Below are 24,061 nucleotides of genomic sequence, written 5' to 3' on the forward strand. Positions count from 1 at the left end.
AGTCCCTTGTACTTCTAGTCTCCCAGTTGGCCACAGGAGAAACAAACAAGTGCACCCTGCCCTGGCCCATGACTTTGGTTATTGTCTTCCTGTGAAGGTTCAAGGTGACCCTGTGCCTGTGTAAGCAGGTGGGAAAGGTCTTGTTGAATATTTCGGGGTGTCTGTTTGTCATCCTGGGGGACTTTTGTCGAGGCACCCTTGTGGGTTCTTTCTGACACCCAGATGGGTGTTAGGGCCTTCCTGGGCCTTATCTGGCCTAGTTCCCATCTCTCCCTCATGGTGCTGTTCTCTTCCTTGTTGCTCATAGTGGCCCATGCTGCCTCTTTGGTGGGAGGCTCCCAGGCAGCTTGAGCTGTCAGGTAGTCTTCCATGAGGTGGATCGCTTCCATCAGTGTTTCCAGCCAGCGTCTGCAGCCCGAGTCTTGGCCTGCCAATGGGAGAATCTGTACGAACTGTTCAACAACAATCAGCTCCACTGCCTCTGGTCCCATCTGAGTTTCTGACCAGCACGACCAGAAGTCCTTCAGTTTCTGGGCAACTGCTCATTGCCTGGCCTTTGGGGGTATCTCTCGTTGCAGAAGAGCTGATGGTAGGTCTCTTCATTAATGCCTTATCAGGCTCAATATGGCTGTCTTCACGAGTTTATAATCTTGTGCAGCCAACCAATCAAGGTCCTGGTACACTGCCTGAGCTCCGCCTGCCAAAATAGGGCACACTGGATAGCTTACTGCTCTGAGGGCCATTGGGATGCCAACGCTAGTCTCTCAAAGATTATCTGGAAGGACTTGGGATCATCATCTGCCATCATCTTGGGAAATGTTAGGTCTAGGGATGTTCCCCAAATTTTGGTAGGCACAGCTCCTGCCATGGTGTGGTTCAAGCAGCTTTGTAAAGGCAGCAGGTCAGTCATATATTGTAATAACTGTTACTGGTGTGTCACCATCTGCTTTAACAGTTGCTGTTGTCACTGCTGCTGTCGTGCTTGTGAATTGACTAGCCACTGTAGGAGCTGATTCACCTTCGTATGGGACTTTTTTGTTGTAAATTTTTTGTTTTGTTTTTAATGAGTTGTCCACTTTTCAGTGGTAGTGATATCCCACTTTTGGTACCACCCATCATTAGTAATGGACACCGTCTTTTTCAAAACCTCAGTTGAAGTGACCTGGGTTGGGCCTTGACCTGAGCAGCAGTGGCATAAATCAAATCAACTAAGAAAAGGCATAGTCCATAAACAAGTCAAAAAGTCCTTAGCTCTCAGGGCTTCTGTCCCCATCCTTTTGTACTTCCAGGGGCTGCTAGCTCCTTTGCAAGACTAGCGGAGAGTTGTTGCTCCCTTGAAGTCCCACACTCTTCTGCCCCCTTCTTATCTTGTTCCTCCCTCTTTATTTCTCATAGGTATGCCACGGTGGGACTGGTTTGGGTGTCTGCAGGCAGGAAGAGCTCTTAACCTCTTTCTGCCTGTGTGTTATGTTGGGTTTGTAGACCTCATCACAGGAGTTTGAGCTGCTTTATGCTGACAGAGAGCATCCTGGTGATATCTTAAGCTGCTTATTGGGGATCAGGATCTCTCTCCTTTTATCATGACACTAGGATACGGCACGTTACAAGTTCCTCCCTCCTTCTGTTTACTAGGAAACATCCAGCCGTTTCCCCCTAAACCTCCACAGACACTTGTATGAATTCTAGACTCAGGACACATTCCCTTGCCTTGAGGTCTGCTAAGCTCCGAGCCCCACAGCTTGCATGGCCTTGGAGATCTGGGAATAAGATTACATGCTGAATCTTGAATTTCATAGTCATGGGCCCCAGATTTGCCTGAACTATCCCTGTGTACTGGATAATTTTGTAAAATGATTTGAACATGCAAAGCTCTTTTTAAATACTTAAATATGACCATTTATTATTAATACAACATTGCATAGGCTACCTGAATTTGTAATTACTACCATAGTAACTGCAATATGTGGATATAGACTAGGTTCTCTACTACGTGACAAGAACTTAGAAGTGACTATTTTCCTTTTTGCTTCAATCTGGACCCTCATTTAATCAAATTTAGAAGCAAGAATATGGTGATAAGACTAGTAGAAGAGTGACCAGAATATGTAAATACCAGTTAAATATACCCTGAGGCCACCACAAACTTCTTTAATGGATAGAATCAATTATAGGGAAAAAATCACTGCCATGCCAAGAACTCGTTTTCAAAGCAAATATGGTGTTAAAAGAACAGGCTAAAGCAAGCCCCAAGTGAAAATGTTGCTTCTAAAAGATGAGCACTTTGATCACTAAGTCAACACAAGTTCAGATTCCATATCCCTGCCTCATCCTACGAGGTGCTGAACACTTGTTTCTGCCACTGCCAGTGATTCTCCAACATAATATAAGGAACTTAATTTGAGCAGCGAGTGCTATACTCAGGGTATTTTTGTAGGGGTGAGAGTCAGTGCTCCACCTCAGACTAGAAGGGGAGGTTATGGCAGCTTTAAAACACTTTTGTACATGTCCAGTCTTGGGCTGTTCTGGAGACTAGACCCCAGCCTGATTGAGGCTGCTCTGAGGGCCTGTCTAAACTAACAACATCCTCCACAGGCTCAGAATCTCAGTAGCACCGTGGGCTGCAGCCTCATCCCTGACTTGCTTTCCACAAGCTTACATCCAGCAGTTCCCTACTCCAGGACTTAAAGCGGATCCTTGGAAAACGGCCTTATGATTGTCTTCTGTGTCTGTACCAGGGGGATTCTCACCCAGATTGGTATGAGGCTGTAATGTCCCCTTTACACCATTCTGGCCCTTTTATCCACCATAAAAGAATAGGAGCGGGGATGAAGATTTCACACTACATTTCTAGCTCTGTAGCAAGAGTTGTATTTTATGGGGCTATGAATCTGTGTAGCAGGACTTCTGCAGAGAATTTAAGAACTAGCATGCTTCAGTCTATCTCAGGAGCTATTTATAATATATGTAAGAGTCTATTATGGATCCGTTGCAAATTGATGCCTAGAAGGAAGCAACAAAAGAACAAACCCCTTGAGACATGTAACCACTTAGTGAAGTACCTTAACATCTTCTAAAATAAACTGTATTGGAACGCACTGAATGTTCATAGGGCAGAAGTTTATTTTTGTATTACTCTTTTCCTCTATAATATTTGTTTTAACCTGTTAGTAAACTTGCTTCTTTCTCCCAATCAGTTTTAGCAGCCAGTGTGAGAGCAGCATAAATGTGCATTTATCCTTATCTTGAAATTCAGTTGCAACTTCACCAGGTGTGAATTGCAGCTGTTTTACAGAGTATATCCCACGTCCTCTGAGAGATTCACTGATATGAAAATACTCCTTGAAGCCCCATAGACATTGTCTTGAACACTGAAAAATGAAAGCACAAATCTTGAGTCCTGGGACATGATGGAACATTTTGCAGTTTTAAGAAGGTTAACTGTCTTTTTGGCCTATAGCAAAGAGCTAAAGACCAATAATGAAAGGCCTGAATCTAATGCTGAAAATTATGCCTGTCTTGAATTTTATTAGGTTTTATAGAAGAAAGCTGAACCATTTTTCTCAATGTAGCCTTTTGAGAGGTCCATATTTTCACCATAGATGAACTGTAAAAGTGTGTTTTAAATAGACATTTCTAAGCTCTCTGCAGGCTGTGGCCACATTGCAGAAAAGGGGCTTGATTTGTGTCATTGATGCTGGACCCCTAGCACAACACAAGCTTGGTATCAGATGTAATAAACCAATTTACATTGTTTTAAATCTAAGTTGGCAATCATAATGAGTAAACATTTTGCTTAAATATTAAACAACAAAATTTCTCCTTCTCATTGGTAAATTGGTATTGATGGTGATTTATTGATCCCAATTTTAATACTGCTGGTGTCACAGATGACATCATTTTTTAGCAGTATGGCCCCTGGTAGCACAAGCTTCAGAAATGCTCATTGTAATAAAAAACCCATTCATTTCAAGTACTCTGAAACAACTGGACAGGGTAGGAGATGCTTCTAGTCTCCTAGCTACTGTGAAGATGGGCACCTTAGAAATGCCTAACTAAGGTAGAACTGCCAGGATGCTACAATGAAGAAAAGGCCTTTAGTTCTCATTTCAAACTGTTCAGTTCTAATCACAGGTATTTTCTTAAACTTTGTTTTTTATTAGCATTTGTTCATTCAGTAAAAATACTGTATAGGAGTCTTCCAACAATGTGGGTAACAATAAAATATGTATTGCTGTGTAACGTCAAAGAGTTACCAGCACGTACAGTATTGCACAGTAGGGAGAAATAAAGTAACAACTCTCTAGTCATTGCATCCAAAATTAAAATTCAATACTCAAAGACCAAAAAGAGAAACATCAGCATAAGTTACTAGCAAATCAGACAAAATATAACTGCATAACACTTTTTAAGCATACATGTAATAATCAGGGATATTGCAAATTTCAACATCCTTTTTGCCTATCCTCTGTTAAAGGAGGGAAGTCAAGACTTGGGAAGTTGGGGTGAGAAGGAGTAAATGGAGGGAGAGCAGCTATTACTTATACCACGACTCCAGAAGATTTTACGAAAAATTAATTTTAAAAAATTCTCTATACTAAATGAGAATTTTGTCATCATGTTGGTAGACTACCAATCCTACCATAATAATCATATGGATTTTCATATAAATTAAGTCAAATACACAACGTTATGCTGGTTACAATTCCGCAAGCTCTATAACACAGCTCACTGACAATTAATGTAATCTGGCACTTCTTCATTGACCATACTGTTTCCATGAAAATCTATGCATTTAATTGTGTCAAAAGTGTGGGGCTTCCCCAAAAGTTTTCAAATGCATTGTAGTCAGGCTTTTGGCACATAGAGGATCTTTCTTAAAGTGGCAATGTACTTAAGAAAAACAAACAAAGATAAGAACACTAGTTCAGGTTTGAAGCAGGTACAGTAGTGATGTTTGTTCAGACTTGCTATTGCTCTGTCTTTAACACATGGTTTGTGTCTCCCTTTAGGATTGGCGGAGCTGTTCCAACAGTGTTCTCGTATTTTTCTGAAGTTCTTGCTCGAGAGAAACGTGGTGAACACTTAAGTTGGCTGTGCATGTTTTGGATGATTGGAGGCATCTATGCTTCTGCCATGGCTTGGGCAATAATTCCTCACTATGGTAAGAAACAAGTCTTTCCCACGTGTGTATTACTCCTATCGTACATAATCAGTAAACCACTTTACAGTCAGAAAAAGAGAGTACTCTGAGTTTGTATTCAAAATATTGACCCACTTACTGTAAAGGGCTAATTGATTGTTTTTAGGCAAGTTGACACATTATATCAGACCATAAATTACAAAATATTGAAACGTGCAAAAATCAGCCATTGCTCATTCTTCAGCCAGTTGTCCCTGAACCTCATGAGACTGGAACTTAATACACTGGAATCTCTTGTAATTTAATTAGTGTTATCACTGAAACTGAAGAAATGTATTTGCGGTAAACAGATATTATAATAACTTGCATCATACAGAAAAAGTTTGAAACAATGGTGGTGTATTTGTGCCATTGCTGCTGAAATAGATTGAAGGGAAAAGTTATCCCCTTTGTTTAAAAAAAAAAAGAAAGAGTAAGGCATTAGATCTTAAAATCTTCGGAAAGGAGAGCAAGGAAGGTGGTTCTTATTAATGTTTGCATCTCCAGCCCAGAAGACAATCTACAGTGGCTGGTTGGCCATAAATTATTCTTGTACTTCAGAAACATAGAAATAGAATGGACTGCAATATAATGTAACAACTTCTAGATTGAAAAAGATACAAAACGTCCAGCTATACAATGCACACCAATATAATGAAAGAGCTCCTGAAAGTCATAGCACAGTGAAAAGGTAACATTGAGATACAATTTTGATTCCTGGGCGCTTGGGCCTGACTTTGAGGTGTTGACTACTCTCAGACTTCAGTGGGCACAGAGGTTGCTCAGCGCCCTTTAAAAATAAGCTCTTGTGGATAAGCAGGATGTAGAAACATTGCTCATTGCACCTTTCCAAACAATTAAAGGACTGCCATGAGATGCAATGGAAATCCTAACCAATTTTCTTCAGCCAGAACGATGGTGACCATAAGAGTTGGAGTGTAAAGGGAAGAAAACAGGGGATTCTTGAGGCTTTCATAAAGGAGATGAGGAGAGGTGATGGGAAGGAAAAGGAGGAATGGGTCATAACTATACAGACTAAATCTGCTTAGTCAGATAGCAAAAAATCTTGGATTAAAATTAATCAGGGAAGCTCACAGAAAAGCTGAATATGAGTTTCTGACCTGGCCTCTCAGTCCTTGAGTTGCCAAAATTCAAAAACAATTACTGGCAAGAATATATGAATTGATTTTACTTTTCAATTAGTAAAGTACTATGGATACCAAGTAACTTTTCATTCTAGTATACATTATTCTTTTACTTACACTTACCTTGAAGCAGAAATGCAAACATTATAATAAATTGATTTTTAAAAGGTTGTCTAGTTTTACTGAAGATTCTAGAAATACCTCAGTAACCTTTCCTGAGATGGTGTTTTGTAACTTTATATGAAAACAAATCTCAAATAATAATGCATACCCCTATGCCAAAGTAATGACACTAGGGGATTATTTCACCTCATCCTCCAACAGTGGAAGAACACCAGTAATAGAAAGCCATACTAAATCAGGCCTTTCTTCCTTGTTATTGGGAGGTATCACTTCAGCTGGAGACCTAAAAAGAAATGTAAAAGAAAATTCTGAGGGATGATATTCTTTAGATTCAGCCACACAAGGCTTAGACCTTGCAGTGCTTTTTCTCCCCTCCATAAAAGAGGAATCCTAACAGCAAAGGGGGGAAATTGCCAACAAAAATGTCTTTTCATCACAATGAAAAAGCACAAACTTTTCTATTCAAACATCGGTTTTGCAAAATTGGTAAAACCACTTGTATGGATTTTAGTGGGGTGACTTACAAGGGTCATCACTCTCAGATGGACTTACCTAACCCCACTGGCTAATTTAAAAACAATGGGACAGATACTCAGCTGCTGCAAAAGTGGGATCATATCGGTGAAATCAAATGAACTATGGCAATTTACACCAGCTAAGGATGTGGCCCACTGTTTCTAGAAGATCCTGTTTGTCACCAAGATTACATTTAAAACCCATGAGGTCCATATCATCTGCACATGCTGCATAACTCTTCTTGCCATTAACAAGAACTATGCAGCTACACTGCGAAAGGTTAAGATTCAAATATTTAAAATGAAATTCTACTCAAAAAGTATTTTGCTGAATTCTAGCCCTCCATTATCACTCACTGAGCCAGATTCTCTGCCACTTCCAGCGTCTGCAGAGTGCAGTAGAGATGTGGAACCATTGGAAAGCTGGCTACACCTCCCTGGTTTTCAGCCTGGCTTGCCACATGTTAGGGCAGTCTGGGGTTTGCTTTAATATGCTCCACCTTGCAGTGGTCTCCAGGAAAGTATCTGCCAGTTGGGGATTGCCAGATACAGTGCTCTCCAGACACCACCTTGTTCCTAGTATATCCCCTTCACAAATGTGCATGATAAATACATTTATCACATGTAGGTGTAATGTTAAAAAAAAAAACTTGAACCACTAAGATGTGCATTTGGGTGAGTAATAACATGATCATATTGCTGCAAATATTGGTCTTCCTGTTTCATCAGAGTCATACTATTCATTGCTCCCACTTTTATGACACCTTTAATTTAGGCTTCAGATACCATGCCTTCTGTGAAGCATTTAGCACCATTACAGGTGCTATAAAATAATAGATATCAATGAGAGAGAAAATAATATAGTGGGCAGTGAGGCTGAAGACAGGCAGGGTATTTCAGAGGACTAGGAAAGAACAGAATGGCAACACAAACACACATAAATCTGCTGAACAACATTATTCCCCCCTCTCCTCTTTCCAGAATGGCACCCAAGGAGGAGGAAGAGAAAGAAAAGAAACAAGGAAAGAGAAGTGCTTTGTGTTTCAAGATTTCCTCCCTTTTTATTTTGAAACAAGTTTGATAAATTAATTTCTAAATGATTTACCCTTTTGATATTGGTTTGGGTCAAACAGACCACATGTATTGGTATTTTCTCTTTTATAAATTCTACATTTCCCCCAGAAGTGGTCCAAAATCTTCACTTGTCCCCCAAAATACTTTCCAGTCATCCTCAACATTATATCTTCACCTACCAGGAAGCAAATCAGAATTCTAAATAGCCCAGTCCATCCACTTCAGTAATCTATTTATTTAGACTGGAGGCATTTCTCTGCTTTTTGCTTTTCATGTGGACCTTGTCTAAGCACAGAAGGGTTTGTTAGCATAGTTACAATGATACAGCTATACTGGCAAACCCTCCTAGGGAGCTTATATCAGCAAGAGTTATTTTGCTGGTATAGCTTATCCTAGCTCCCTGAACAAAATAAGCTATAACAGCAAACAGACTTTTTTGCCAGTATAACTGTGTCTACCCTATGGCATTTGCCAGCATAGTAATGTCAATTAGGCATGTGCCTTTTTCTTCATACTCCCAATCGACATAGCTATGGCAGCAAAAATGAAGCGTAGACCAGGCCACGGCGTGTGCACGAGGCATGATTGTTCCCTTATACCAATGTAAATCAGATGTAATTCCATGGAAATGAATGCAGTTGCACCTGTTCAAAATCATAGTAACTCCATTGACTTCATTGGAATTATTCCTGATTTACACTAGTGTAAGTGAGAGGAGAATTAAACCTAATAGGTGTTAGCTCATTTAAAAACGCATTAGCTGACAGCCATGGTAGATACTTGTATTGCAGGTATAAAAAGAGGGTAACTAGAAGGAGAGGGTAGAATCTTTTTTCTCAGCGATGTACACCTTTCAGAAGTGCATGCTCTTATATAAGACACTTCTGGAAAAAGGGGAGATCCTCAGCTGCTGTGAGTCAGCGTAGCTTCATTGCTGGCTGTGGAGCAATGTCAGTTTACACGAGCTGAGCATCTAGTCCTCGCTTTTTGTCTGGAGAGAAAGAAAATGACATGACATATATGCAGTAACTTGTCTCTCTTTCTGTTCAAGCAGCATGATAATTCCTGGAGGCTAAGCAGGGGGCTATCAAAAGGCAAAGTAGAACAAGTTAACAGTGCTTTGGCACCAACCTTTCATTATTAACACAACCAACAATGTGCTAATAGGGTAAAATCGAAGCAAAACTTTCATTAATAAAAAGATCATAAGGTGGCACTGATGTAGTACTTCAGGGACCCTATGTTGAAAGATCACTGCTTCAAGTCCCTCATAATCTCCGCTCTAAGTGCTAGTGCCTCTGTTGAAGGGCTTTGTTAATTTATAATTGTTGTCCTTTGTGTTAAAACTGAAAATGAATGTGGACTTGCGTAGGGTCCCTGAAAGAGGAGTTCATGTCACAGAGCTGCTATTAGAAGTGGAAACATCGGTGAAGAGATGTTCACAATTACAGCCCATGAACAAGGTCAGCATGGGTCACTATCAGGGGCGGCTCCAGGCACCAGCGGCTTAAGTGGCATTTCAGCGGTGCGTACGCCAAAGGCGTGAGACTCATAGATCACCCACAGAAACACCGCCAAATCCATGCGGGCATGCCACTGAAGGCCGCCTGACTGCTGTGCTTGGGGCAGCAAAAAACATAGAGCCACCCCTGGTCACTATGGAGACACTGACTTACACTGTCACTAGGCTAGGTTTTATAGGAAGGTTAATGAGCCATTTTGTATACGATTTTGAAACTGCAACCTCAAGTTCTGCATAATATTTGAAGGTAAATATCTTTAATGAATGTCAAAAGGCGGTAAACATTTGGCATTGTGTTTGGTTTTCATATAATGCACCGTCTTAAGTCTGAAAAAATGTTTTCCTGTTTCCATTGCAGATTTAAATGTATTATCCTTTGGATTACTCCCAAATATCTCCTTCAATATAAAGTCAAATGACTCCACAACTGGGGGCTAAGAAACTAAGAGGAGTCATCCCAAGCCATTGTAATCATTTTGCCTCTCTGGCACAAAAAAGTCACCTTATTTAACTCTCTCTCTAAGTGGTCTTGGTGCCACTAGATAGAACAGAACACCACACCCAGAAGGTGTGTGGGTTACATAAATACACAGGCAGGCTGCATGTGGAGGCAGCTAGGCCCCCAGAGAATCACAGGATAAACAGGTAGCAATGGCACTTTCAAACCATTTACATGAGAAGCTATTGTCCCCATCCCAGCCTCTTGGAACCCAGATGGGGTCATGCTGGTACATAGAAACAAATATCTGGAGATATTTGCCTCCAGAATATACTCCTGGGGGAATTCTGTGCCACTGCACATGTGCAGAATTTATGACCACTGCCGATTTCTTTGCTTCCCTGCAGAAAAATGACTTTCTAATGGAGAAGCAAAGGGAAGCCACAAGATTGGTCATGCGACCCTCCCCAGCAGTATGTTTTGGGTGCCCAGAGCAGCCAGCAGAGAGGTACATCACTGTGGGGCAGGAGGCGGGACTGGGGAGGATCTGGCTGATCCTACCCTGCACTGGGCTCAGCTGCTAGTCCAGGCTGGACCGGGGAGGACGGGATATCCTCTACCCCTACACAGCATCCCCCAGATTTCTCCCCTGGCTGTAGGAAGCGCTGCAGTTCCCCTCCCCCCCCCCCCGCACCTATCACTCCTCATCTGCAGGGGGAGGGTCCCTCGAGAGGGAGCTGCTCCCCCATCCATCCAACCCCCCTGCATCCAGACACCCTCATACCCAGACCTTCTTGCCGAGCCTCACCCATCACACTCAGAACCCCCGCACATAAGCCCCATTCCCTCTGTACCTGGACCACCCTGACAAGACACCCACACCTGGATCCCCAGCCCACCAAGCCCCAACCAGTTGCACCTGGATCCCCACCTCACTGAGTCCCACTTCCCCCAGCATCAGGGCCCTCCACTGAGCCCCGCCCCCCAGACCCTCCTGCCAAGCTCTATCCCTCCACACCCAGACTCCCCAGCCCACTGCTGAGCCCCAACCAACTTCACCTGGACCCCCTGCAGAGTCCCATTACCATTGCATGCAGAACCCCCCAACAAGCCCCTGTGCACCCAGATCTTCCCCCCGCATCCAGAACCCCCACTAAGCTGCCCACACCCAGACTGCCCCACACAGAACCTTCTCAACCCACACCTAGATCCCCCACACTAAGCTCCTCCACACTTGGATCCTGCCTTGCTGAGCCTGCCTGCCCACACCTGGTGCACCTGGCACAGAGGGGCAGGGCCCTGGGGTGTTTCTGGGGCAGGCCCGGTCCTTGCACTGTTTCAGGGATGGGCGCAGCCTCACTGCTTAGTCCCTGTCCCGGGGCAGGGGGAGGAGGAAGAAGGAGGGCTGCACAGTGATCTCCTACTTCTGTGCAGCTAGTGGCCTGTGTTCCCCAGTGCCATGCTGGAGCCTGCACATTTATTTGACAAATAAAATTTACAGAATTTTGCAGAATTTTAAGATAGTGTGAAACAGTTTAATTTTTTTGGCGCAGAATGCCCTTGGGAATAAGAGTCCCACAGTGACTGAATGCATTCTAATGCAGCTATGTATATGCACCTTCCCCCCTTCCAAAGATGCAAATACACCATTTTCCTTGTCTAAATATAATAGTAAAATGTAAATATTTATATAAATCCTCAAAACAAAATTTCATTCAAACTTCAGACTATTGCAGCAATTAACATGCCTAGGGCAGAAAAAATAGCCAAGAACCTGAGTAGAATCCATGACCTACAGCCACCCTACCACCTAGCTCAATACCTGGGATTCTGGACCCACAGGCACAATAGAAAGATTACTGACCCAAAGATCAGACAGCCAAACTTAGAATCCTCATACTAATCGATATGGTGTTTGAACCTGACGTCCATGTACAATACACAGACTTTTAGACTGATAAACTAACTAAAAGATTAACTAAAAGAAACAGTTTTGCTATTGGTGTGCTGTTCCTTAAATGTGGATGGTTATTTCACCAAGACTTTGGTATTTAGCAATACTAAAACAAAAGTAACACCAAGGTAAAAAAAATCTTGCTGTATGTTTACAGTAACTGTTTAGAACACAGCACGGCACAGGACAGACTGATAAAAGAGTGGGGGGCAGGAGACAGATGTATTTGGTTTGTACCATTTAAATCAATGAGAAGGAAAGAATGGTGTTTGCCCTTCCTCCATTATAACACATCTGATTGTTGGTTAATTTCCCCAGATCCATTCTCCCAAGAGACAAGGAGCTTCTCCAGTATTCCTGCTTACAGTTGTATGAGTCTTTTTTTAAACAAGCAACATGTCAAACTTTGCAGTTAGGATGCCTTATTCACATACAGGCAGGGTTGTGGAGATACACTGATGCTTGCTAAAGTTCTCTTTTTCTCTAATGCATAAACAATATCTTGTAACAAATGTCTGCTGTAATGGTGATTGGTATAATTATGAAAAATGTGCATACATTTTTAAGCCTATCTTTTAATTGTGGGAAGCTGCTCTCATTTCCGCATTAATTGTTGTACATTTCTTTTTTGACTGACTGACTTGTGCTCAATCTTGTCCTCAACACTCAAAGCATATATTTTTTCTGGCACCATCTCAATCTCAGATGACATAATCTGCGGATAGGTTTTTGGGATCCTTCAGTATCTTTGCTATGCTACTGCTACATTCCTTAGATTGGTGAAGAGACAATCCTCCCAAATACCAATTTTCTATTTCCTTTGTCTGTTTTTTTTAATCTTCCCTAATCTTTTGAATCTAGCCTAGCAGTGCTTTCCAACCTATGTAAAGCAATTCAAGAAGTGCAAAGTCTAAAGATCAGCCATTTGTAGAAGTGGGAATAGAACTCAGAAGTTTTACTCTATAGAACACTCTGTTCACTCATGCAGATCATACCACTTCTACTCTAGGAAAAGAATCAGGTTCCTAGATCATATCCAGCAACTGTGCCTAGGCAGCTGTCTTGTTTCTGATTAGATTATGATCATTTATTTCTTTGCTGTTTCCTTGATTGCAGTTGTTTAGTGCTTGTATCTATCAATCTGCCTCTGAGTTAATATAAGAGTCAAAGGTACTAAGGGGAAGGCCTTGAGGTGTTGCTGCCTATCTCATGCACATTAGTTCCAAAGATACATTGCACAGGTTTTCTTTAAAAAAAACCCAAAATCTTTAATTATTTTAAATTATTTAATTGTAATCAAGAAAATTATTTTAAAAATTAAAAGGGCATTCCACGTATTAAAAGAAACCAATATACAATACACACAGTTAATCATCTATTCACTCCAAAACACTTGGATTAATTAATATCAATTAGGTGAAGAAACTAAAAGCTTATATTGTGATACAACAAGAACCTTAGTCAAAACTTCATTTTGTATCAGTCACATCCCAATTAAATTAAATCCGGTAATTTCACATGAGGAATCTAAATGACTGTAACTAAGTTCATAAAATGGTAGGTAAACAAAACCATATTTTTAATATCATAGTTTTAATAATAAGGAAAAAATTCAGTAAGGAACAAAGACAAAATAACTGTTTATATCAATCAGATTCAATTCTACTAGACTAGATTAAGTAGTAAACGAATGCAAAAGAATATCTATTACAGCTGTAGGAAAAATATAAATTTCAGCGTCCATATTTTGAGAGTCAAAGCTCAGATCACCTCCTGTCACGGAAATTCTTGTGGAAGATGGTGGGGAGGAAAAAATCCACAAAGTTTTCTCCAAAATTATTCTGTCTGAGCTAGACACAGCGGAGTGCAAGTCGTTGGGGCAGTGTGTGGGTGCAAGAGTGTTTCCCAGACAGATTCTTTTACATGATCTAGCCCTATGGTTGTACACTTCCTCACACAATGGAGTTCTGATCCTGACTGGAGCCTTTAAGCACTATCGTAATAATAACGAGATGTGAAGTGAGCCGGATTTTCCATCTTGTGGAATGAATGGCATTCCAGGGCCATCTTGCTCCTTGCAAGCACAGCACTAATTGCTTGCCCTGGGCAGCAGTCCCAGGCACCCACCTTAAAGATATCTTCCCAACCCTCTCAATGGTCCCAGGAAGAGGGGCTGGTGACCCCCCTACCCCAGCCCCCTACTTCCTAGAGGCCAGAGGAGAATTGTGTGCAGAGAACTCCCTCCATGCACAGATCTCCCTTGGATGATCTGAGCCAAAGTTACTACTGCTTTTTATATCAAATTCCAATTAAATTAGACTAAATTATTCAATAAAAAAGCCTATAAAATTAGTCTCTTAATTATATAGCATTAAGTAAATAGAAATGTATTACTTTCTAACAGTATTTCAATACAAACATCAGTTTTAAGTCTAAACAGTTCTGTTCAGATTCTACTAAAATCCTATTGTATAATGGATCTTCAGTTGTGCTGTTCCACTTACATAAATAGACCTTTTTTTCCATAATGGGAGTACCTATCACTTTGTGGTGTTCAAGAACAGATATTTAAGCCTCCTTGACAAGACAACATTTTGGAGGGAAGAAGACTGAAACAACAAATCTTCTAGGCAAAAAGTGTTTCTGTCATATTAGATATTTTTTCTTCTAGGTGGGATAGGTCTTGAGTAACTAGGAAAGTATTAACTTGTTTGCTATTGAGTAAATCTTTCCACTGGATCTCCAAACCACTGAAAAGTCTTTCTTATGAGCTAACAAGGACTCAGAAATTACAATGAGAGTTCTACTCAAGTAATTAAAATTAGATCAAATGAAAGGTGGTGAAATTTTGTTGGACATCTAAAAATATTTAGAGATTTTTAGCATGGACACAAATTTATCCAGAGATATAGAATTTAAAAATACAGAGATGTAAGTGTCCAAATTATGGATCCCCAAAGCCTATGGATATTAAAGTGTTTGTCTTAGAAAGATTTTGTAAAACTTCCATTCGCTGATGGAAGCAATGAGTTATCCTATTGGTGACTTTGTACTGTCTTCCTTTGTTTGCATTTGGAGTTATATTTGCTTCTACTTTTTTTTTCTTTTTCTTTTCTTTTTGGAATCTTTCTACTTTTCTCCTACCAATAAACTGCAAACTCTGACCCCAGTTCTGCATCAGGATCTACTAACATGGGCCTCTGCACCCATTTAGAGTCCCACTGACGACAGTGGGAGTCTGGATAAGCACAGGGCTGTATGAATGGGTCCTGGTGCAGAATCAGGCCTTTATGTGTAACTGTCCAATTCTGAATTCAACTAGTCAAATATGTTTCTCCTTGACTCGGTAGTGAATAAAATGCACTGTAAAGATATTTCTCACTCGGTAAAGCAGATCTATTAGCCTCAAGAATTGGCTAAAGGTGACTGTGACCAGGAACAGAAGAGATCTTCTTGTCACACTTTTCCCCATAGGTGTCATTAAAGTTGTCATTGTAGCAGTGTTTTCCATTGTCATATTCTCTTTGTTCTTTTGTCTTCCCTTTGGAGCTATCATAAAAGAAAAGGCAAATATACATTTAAAAGCAAAAGAAAGTCCCTTTCTTTCATGGAACTGCTGTATAATATATCATCTTAAAAAGTGGAGATGGGGGCACGGCCAATTACATTAAAAAGTATTCAAGGAGAACGAAGCTGTTGGGATCACTTCTCTCTAAAACAACATAGCAACAATGAGAGTAGCAAAGTTTTAAATGCCCCTCCCCCCTGTGTTCTCTCGCTGGAGTGCAGATGACTGGGTGCTCCATGCACACAGAACTGGAATTATGAGCAGATGAGTTTTAAACCCTCTCTTCTAGTGTCCTTTGGCATGAATGAAGCTGGAGGCAAGGGGAGGCCCTGAGCAGTAGTAAAAGCGTAAAGTTTTTAAACTCTCCCTCAATTTGTACTTCTCATGAGGGCAGCAGTGGTTGGATGGCATTAAGTAATATTTGAAAGCTTTCTTCTCAAATTCTTCCGATGGGTGGGGGTGGATATCAGGGGTACTGAATGGCAGTGGGAACAGAGGGATTTGCATGGTTCTTTGGACTCTGTGTCCCAAGATCACTATCATGAAAGGGGTCTCTCTCTCCTTTTCTGTCAATGGTAAGTGCAATATATTTTAGCTAACATGATAGCAAAGGTGTTTTATTGTATTTTTAGAAATCTATTTCTACAACAATTAAGTGGTTAATGCATGGTTTTGTTATTAAGGTCAGGAGACTGGTTTTATCCTATCTCTGCCACAGATTGGCTGTGTCCCCTTAAGCAAGTTATTTACGCCAAAACTTTTCAGAAGTTTGGGTGTCTAATTTCTGGGTGTCTGGCATGGAACACCTATTGACTTCAATGGGAGTTGTGAGGGTTCAGGTCAGAGATGTGCCAGATGGGCACTGAGCAATCAAAGCACTGAAAATTGAGTGTCTACTTTTGAAAATTTGGGTTTTAACCTCTTTATGCCTCAGTTTCCCCATCTGTAAAATGGTATACTATTATTCACTATGTGAGAGCAAATTAATGTTTATAAAGCGTGTTAAGAACTTACAGTGGACGGTGCTGTACAAGTGCAAGGCATTATTTATTTGTTAAAACCTAGAAGCTTTGAAAGTGAAGTCTATGCGGGTCCTTCGCTACTCTGACTTTTACAGGTACGTCTGCTTTCAATGCAGCTTAGAAATTCAAACAGGTGCCTGTTTCATCAGCTGCTCCTAGTATTTCTTGAGGAGCTAGTTACCCAGGGAGCTATAAAATGTATTATAAATCATGGTTTCATTTTAGGCAAAATGGTAAGTTCTTCTCCCTCCTCCCTCTGCTTCAGTCCCCAGAGTCAGATTTGAGTCTCTCTGCTGCAGTCCATTCAACCAATCAAAAGACAAGGATGCACTTACATGATTTGTAATAAAAAGAGACAAGCTTGAATGGTTTCACACTGTGCTATCACTACAATGACTGGACCTAAGAGATCTAGGCAAAAGCTACTGCACACACTGGTCAGATTTCCCAGAATTGTTAACTGCAGTTCCTGCTATACCAACACCTGATAGGTTGGTTTAAGATGGAGATACAGAAGCAGTGCTCTGCTTTATTGTTTAGTTCAAAGATGAAACACACTGGAGTAGGCTGTTATCAGTGATATAGCGATGCTAGACAGAAGTAGATCAATGGAGTTTGCTTTACTCTTTCTGCAGGAGGCAGAGTTCAAATAGAACTAGGACTGTCAAACAATTAAAAAATAATCACAATTGTGAGATGTAAAAAAAGTTGTGGTTAATCTGTTTTACTCACACTGTTTAACTGTAATAGAATACTAGTACTGTAGTGTGAAAGTACCACCTTCACATTTTTTTAACATAACTGCACTCAGAAACAAAACAATGTAAAACATTAGAGCTTACAAGTTGAACCATAAAGAGGCATATGAATGTTTAGCTTATCTGGCACTTAAATACCTTGCAACGCCGGCTACAACAGTGCCATGCGAATGCCTGTTCTCACTTTCAGGTGACATTGTAAATAAGAAGCAGGCCGCATTATTTCTAGTAAATGTAAACAAACTTGTTTGTCTTAGTGATTGGCTGAACAAGAAGTAGCACTCAGTGGACTTGTATGACATGAATGGAAAATACTATTTCTTTTATTTATCTTTTTTTACAGTGCAAATATTTGTAATAAAAATAATATTAAGTGAGCACTGTGCACTTCGTATTCTGTGTTGTCATGAAATCAGTAGACACTGAACCCTCGCTAGAGCACGAGATTTGGGATCCATGCGCAGTACCACGTTAACATGAGGACCACATTATAGCGGGGACCGCATTAAAATGAATTTCAATTAAAGTAATTAAATTTGGGATCCATGGCCGTGACCATGTTATATGCAAATTTGCGCTATATAGACGCGTGTTCTAGCGAGGGTCTGGTATGTTTGAAAATGTAGAAAAAATCCAAAAATATTTATAATCAATTTAAATTGGTATTCTATTATTGTTTAATGGTGTGGTTAAAATTGCAATTAATTGTGACTTTTTTAATCTAGTTTATTTGTTTTGCATTTATCACATGCATTAAATGCAATTAATTGTCAGCCCTAAATAGCAGAAAGGCACACCACAAAACACAATTAAGAGTTTATAAAAAATTTAAACTACAAGAGAAAGCATGAATGTAGAAGAAAATTAAAATGAAGAGAAAAATACAAAAAACCCTCACCACAGTCCTATAACTATAAAACTGATACTGTTGTGGTTAGTGCATTATAAATAGATTTTGATAGATTAGAGAGAAAATACAGTGGTGTCATTAATGCATAGATCATAAATGCCTAGAGTATAGAGCCAGACCACTGTGATCATGTAGTCTGAGCTCCTATTGAAGTTTGAGTAAAAAAAATGTTTGTGAACCTTTAGTCCTCCACCCTTCCTTGCTCTTTTGAGTACAGCTTTAAGTAATACAGTGTGGCTGACAGTATATTTTCTTAAAGGGAATTCTGTAATGATTTTGCTTGCCTCACCACATAGAAAAAAAATCTATTAGCTGTCAGGATGAAAAGGATTAAGTAAAAATTAAATGAGACAAAGAAACAAATTGCATTGTGATTGAAAAGTAAATACAAGTTTTGAGAAAAGCATAATGTGAAGATTAAAAAAAAAAAAGGAAACCAGTCCCAGATCTATTAGGCTGTAAACAGTCTCCTACAGGAATTGGCAAAATCCCCACAATCTGAGACACTTAAAATCAGACAAGACAAAGCGTAGGGCTTGTAGTTCCCAACTTGGCATTTAGGGTGAGAGGAGTGAGAACAGGATAAAAAAGTGTCATTGTGGGTGGGGAAAGCTATAGCACCCTAAAGCCAGTTATCTCACACACTGGAAACTAGCTGCTACGTCTACAGTTAAAGTAGCAAGTGGTCACTTGAAAACAAATTCAGCTTCCTCCCTACTCTCGGTGAGGCCTTTAATGTTGCTAATTGCAGGAGTAGCTTCACCTGTACAGAGCTGCAGGCTCAGCACTGAAAAGAACCAGCTTCTTTTCTCTGCTCCCAAAGCATTTGGCGCAGCCTTGAATGTACACACACATTCCCAGTGGCAATGGAGTCTTCGGGGAATAGGAGAATGGAGAGGAAAAGTCAACAAAAAGAGTGTACAGAAAGGGTTCGATCCTTCATCCATTCCAGTCACTAGGAATATGGCAATTTGGAAGAGCAGAACCTAAAAAAGAAAAAGAAGAACCAAAAAAAAGAAAATAAAAGTAGTGAAGGAACATAGACAACAGAGAGAGCAATGAGAAGAGAGATGACAGCATATGCTGTAGGGTTGTCAACTTTCTAATCACACAAAACTGAACACCCTAGCCCCGCCCCCACTTCCCTGAGGCCCCACCCCCACTCACTACATTTCCCCCTCCTTCAGTGGCTCATTCTCCCCCACCCTCACTCACTTTCGCTGGGGTTGGGATGCGGGAGGGGGTGAGGGCTCTGGCTGGGGGTGTGGGCTCTAGAATGGGGCTGGGGATGAGGGGTGTGAGGTGGAGGAAGGGGGTCCAGACTGGGGGGTGGGGCCAAGGGATTAGGAATGGGGGAGGAGGCTGTGGGTTGAGTGAGGTGGTTGCAGTGTGGGAGGACGTATGGGCTCTGGGTTGGAGGTGCAGACTCTAGGCTGGGACCAGGGATGAGGGGTTTGGGTGTAGGAGAGGGGTCCAGGCTGGGGCCAAGAGATTCGGTGTGCAGGAGGGGGCTGTGGGTTTAGGCAGGGGGTTGGGGTGCAGAAGGCATTACAGGCTGAGGGTGAGGGGTTTGGGATACAGGAGGGGGCTCCTGGTTGGGGGTGCCTCAGGGCTGGGGCAGGGGGTTGGGGTGCAGATTTACCTCGGGCGACTCCCAGTCAGCAGCGCAGCGGGGGAGTGGGAGCGCTAAGGCAGGCTCCCTGCCTGTACTGGCACTGCATTGCATCCTGGAAGCAGCCAACAGATCCATCTCACAGGCATGACCCCACCAGCTCCCACTGGCACAGTTCACATCCAATGGGAATGTGGAGCCAGCGTTATGGGGGGAGGGGGCACCGCATGGAACTCCGTTTCCCCACACACACACCTAGGAGCCGGACATGCTGGCTGTTCCCAGCACAGTGCCAGAACAGGCGGGGACTAGCCTGCCTTAGACCCACAGCACCGCCTTTTGACAACCCAGTCTGTGGTCCTGACTGGAGCCTCCAGGGTCCCTTTTCGACTGGGTGTTCTGGAAAAAAAACGGAGACCTGGCAACCCTAACATGGTAGGAAAGCGGAGGGATGGCGGCAGCGTGTCAGGACATAGTGCTAGCAGACATGGGGAAGTACCCACTAGTGTTATAACCTTATTCCCAGATTTGGACCTTAGCGTCCAAAATATGGGGGTTAGCATGAAAACCTCCAAGCTTAGTTACCAGCTTGGACCTGGTACCTGCTGCCACCACCCAAAAATTAGAGTGTTTTGGGGCACTCTGGTCCCACTGAAAACCTTCCCTGGGGACCCCCAAGACCCAAATCCCTTGAGTCTCACAACAAAGGGAAATAATCCTTTTTCCCTTCCCCCCTCCAGATGCTCCTGGAGAGATACCCAGACACAAGCTCTGTGAAACTACGCAGAGTGATTCCCCCTCTCCGTTCCCAATCCTGGAACAAAAGCACTTTCCTCTTCACCCAGAGGAAATGCCAAATCAGGCTAGCAATCCCACACACAGCTCTCCCCTTGATTTCTTCCTCCCACCAATTCCCTGGTGAGTACAGACTTAATTTCCCTGAAGTAAAGAAAAACTCCAACAGGTCTTAAAAGAAAACTTTATATAAAAAAGAAAGAAAAAATACAAATGTTCTCTCTGTATTAAGATGATACAACACAGGGTCAATTGCTTAAAAGAATATTGAATAAACAGCCTTATTCAAAAAGAATACAAATCCAAGCACTCCAGCACTTATATTCATACAAATACCAAAGAAAAGAAACCATAGAACTTACTATCTGATCTCTTTGTCCTTACACTTAGAAACAGAAGACTAGAAAATAGAACTACTTCTCCAAAGCTCAGAGGAAACAGGCAGACAGACAAAAGACTCAGACACACACTTCCCTCCACCCAAAGTTGAAAAAATCCGGTTTCCTGATTGGTTCTCTGGTCAGGTGTTTCAGGTGAAAGAGACATTAACCCTTAGCTATCTGTTTATGACAACTAGTCAAAGAGGGGCTCCAGGAAAAGAGGATAGTGACCTCTGCTGTAATAAGTAATCCTGCACAGGCAAGGAGAGGGCTTAGAACTCCTAACGGGTCTTTTCCTTTTCTAACTCAGCTAAGTCTGTCATAACACAGTAAATAAGCAAGGCTTAGTGACTCCTGGGCCAGGCCACCGCTCACAGGGGTTTTCCTCCATTATAGTTCTGCAGAACTGTATGATTGGATAGCCTAATTTTGGCAATTGATCTTTGATTATCAGCAGGTAAGTATGCCCAGTGGCCTGTGATGGGATGTTAGATGGGGTGGGATCTGAGTTACTGCAGAGAATTCTTTCCTGAGTGCTGGCTAGTGAGTCTTGCCCACATGCTCAGGGTTTAAGTGATCGCCATATTTGGGGTCGGGAAGGAATTTTCCTCCGGAGCAGACTGGCAGAGGCCCTGGAGGTTTTTTGCCTTCCTCTGCAGCATGGGGCATGGGTCACTTGCTAGAAGATTCTCTGCAGCTTGAGGTCTTCAAACCACAATTTGAGGACTTCAATAACTCAGACATAGGTTAGGGGTTTGTTATAGAAGTAGATGGGTAGGATTCTGTGGCCTGCATTTTGCAGGAGGTCAGACTAGATGATCATAATGGTCCCTTCTGACCTTAAAGTCTATGAGTCTATGAGAACTGCTGTCCAGGCGCGCTAGTGGTTTCTTTTACCTTGTGACTTGGCCTGCTGGATGGGTCATGCTTGAGACTCCCCCCTTTTAGGCTAATTCAGAGGCCAGTCCACAAGACAGGAAAAATCCAAAGTCTCGTAGCCTCTATGCCAGGCCCACAGCCCCTCAGCTGGGACTTGTCATTCTTGACCTCCTTCAGTCTGGAAGCCTCTCCTCCTCCCTTTGGTCTAGGGGAGATGCAGGGGAACCAGGCCTGCCCTATCCTTCGAGTTCCAGGCCAGGGACCCTGTTTAGATGGCCAAGGACTGTTCTATCAGTCCCCCTGCCACTTCCCTGGGCTTTTCCTACCTTTCCCTCTTTGTCAGCATCTTCCCCAGGTCTAGGAGTGCTGCTATTCCTGCTTTGGAATTGTGGCTCCTTGCTGCTTCTTCCCAGCTGGCTACAGAGGAACTTCTGCTGAGCTGCCATTACCCCACCCTACCCCCGCGGTAGCTGGGCTATATTCCAAACAGTCGTTCTCCTCTCCCCAGTACTCAATAGTACTTTTGATCTATTTTCTATTCCACTAAAGGGCATAATGATCCCAAAGTGTTGACTTTTTGCTGACGTTCAGTGCATTTCCATTAATTTTGTCTCCTGCAAGCTAATACTGCATTTTCTAAATCTTAGTCAATTACAGTGGGAACAAGGTAGTTTTAGTGACAGCTTGAGTGGTCAACTTCCACTCCTGAATTGTTTTTTGTTTTGGAAAATTGTGTCTAATTAGTTTATACTCAAGGTGTACACTTACAAATATTATCTTTATCTTAGCAACAACAAGAATGACAACATAGCAGAATATAGAAAGGATGCTTATGCAAATCAGGCTAGGCAAACAAAACAAATTCTTTTGTTTATCACTTTGCACTATTTTCTGTACCTTGCTGCAGGGTTTTTTATCGTCATTCAAAAGTTTATAATCACAACTGTTAGAAGCTTTAAGTAGCTTTTAACACATCTACTTAATGAATAGTAAAGATGTTCATTAAGTGAGCTTCAGAAAGAACCTTCTCCCGTGGCTCTGTAAAAGAGAAAAAGGATTTGTTTTCCCAGAGGTTTAGGAAAAACTAAAAATGCAAGCCAGTAACTTTATGGCAGTATCAGAACAGCAACTCCTTTTCTGTGTTTGCTTGAAAGACTCATTTTACACAGCGGGCCTGATTCTCAACTCACGCTGATGTAAATAAGGAATATCTCAATTGAAATCAATGGAGCTGCACCAGGATCTGGCCGAGGATCTTTTAGAAGTGCCTAGTGCATTGAGGATTGTAATATTTCCAAACTGGAAGAAGGAGCAGGCATAATCTTTGCCTGTCATTGCCAGTAATGAATAAAGTGAGATTAGTTTGTTTGTTCTGGTGAAATTTGTTCCTGGATCTGCTTTTTATTTTTTTAGAGACCAAAGCCTTTTTTCCATAAAAAAGAGAAATGATCAGTGCTGTGTGGTCTACCTACAGTAAATCATAGAAAAGTGCAGCTGATATGTGCTAATGAACAGTCATTTAGATATCAGAGCTGGTTACCAGTCCTCCTGTACGAGAATTCAGATGCATACAATTCTCTGTCCATTTTGTTTAGAATAAAATACAAGTCTCTTAATGCATCCTTGTTTACCGTACTCTCAGGCTGATAAGAGCCAGTAGTTTCCCTTGCAGTTGCAATTTACTGTGATTTCTGTAACAGATTCAGACCATAGAGCTTTTGTATGACTGGAATCTCACTATTTCAATTTGTAATGCTATAAAATAAGATGAACAGAATTAATTACAGGCTGTGCACTTAATTTTTTTAGCAAACTTATTTCTCCTCCCTCTCTCAAAAAAACCTGTTATTTCTAGTAGTCACACCTAGATACTGAGTAAATTACCTCACTGAAGCTTTTGTACTCATGGACAGAATCTGAACAGGTACTATGATCATATGCTCTGCTGTATGTATTCATTGCTACAGGTGGATATTGAGCATACATGAGGGGAAATAGGCATTTACTTCCGTTCCCCACCTCATTTCTTCTCTTTTCTATCCTTCTGCTTTTCCTTCCATCTAATAAGAGTCTGGTTTAGCTGGCCAAAATTGTATATTTTGCACCACTGCTGCAAGCCTGAAACCAAAAGGGCAGCTAGAATCAATGCGCTAAGTAACGCTGTGCTTTGCAGGTCTCAAAGGTTA

At 41.6% G+C, this 24,061-nt stretch overlaps 1 protein-coding gene across 2 annotated transcripts in view; it reads left to right on the plus strand.

The window, feature by feature from the left end:
* Window positions 1–24,061, plus strand: part of SV2C (synaptic vesicle glycoprotein 2C) — a 209,254-nt gene that overhangs the window by 109,542 nt on the left and 75,651 nt on the right. For both annotated transcript variants that reach the window (XM_030567289.1, XM_030567290.1), the window contains exon 4: window positions 5,010–5,161. In XM_030567289.1, coding sequence (XP_030423149.1) covers window positions 5,010–5,161 — 152 coding nt within the window. The remainder of the gene's footprint in view (window positions 1–5,009; window positions 5,162–24,061) is intronic.

The sequence above is a fragment of the Gopherus evgoodei genome, chromosome 6 (genome assembly GCF_007399415.2).
Source record: "Gopherus evgoodei ecotype Sinaloan lineage chromosome 6, rGopEvg1_v1.p, whole genome shotgun sequence".
In the NCBI taxonomy this organism is placed as follows: Eukaryota; Metazoa; Chordata; order Testudines; family Testudinidae; genus Gopherus; species Gopherus evgoodei.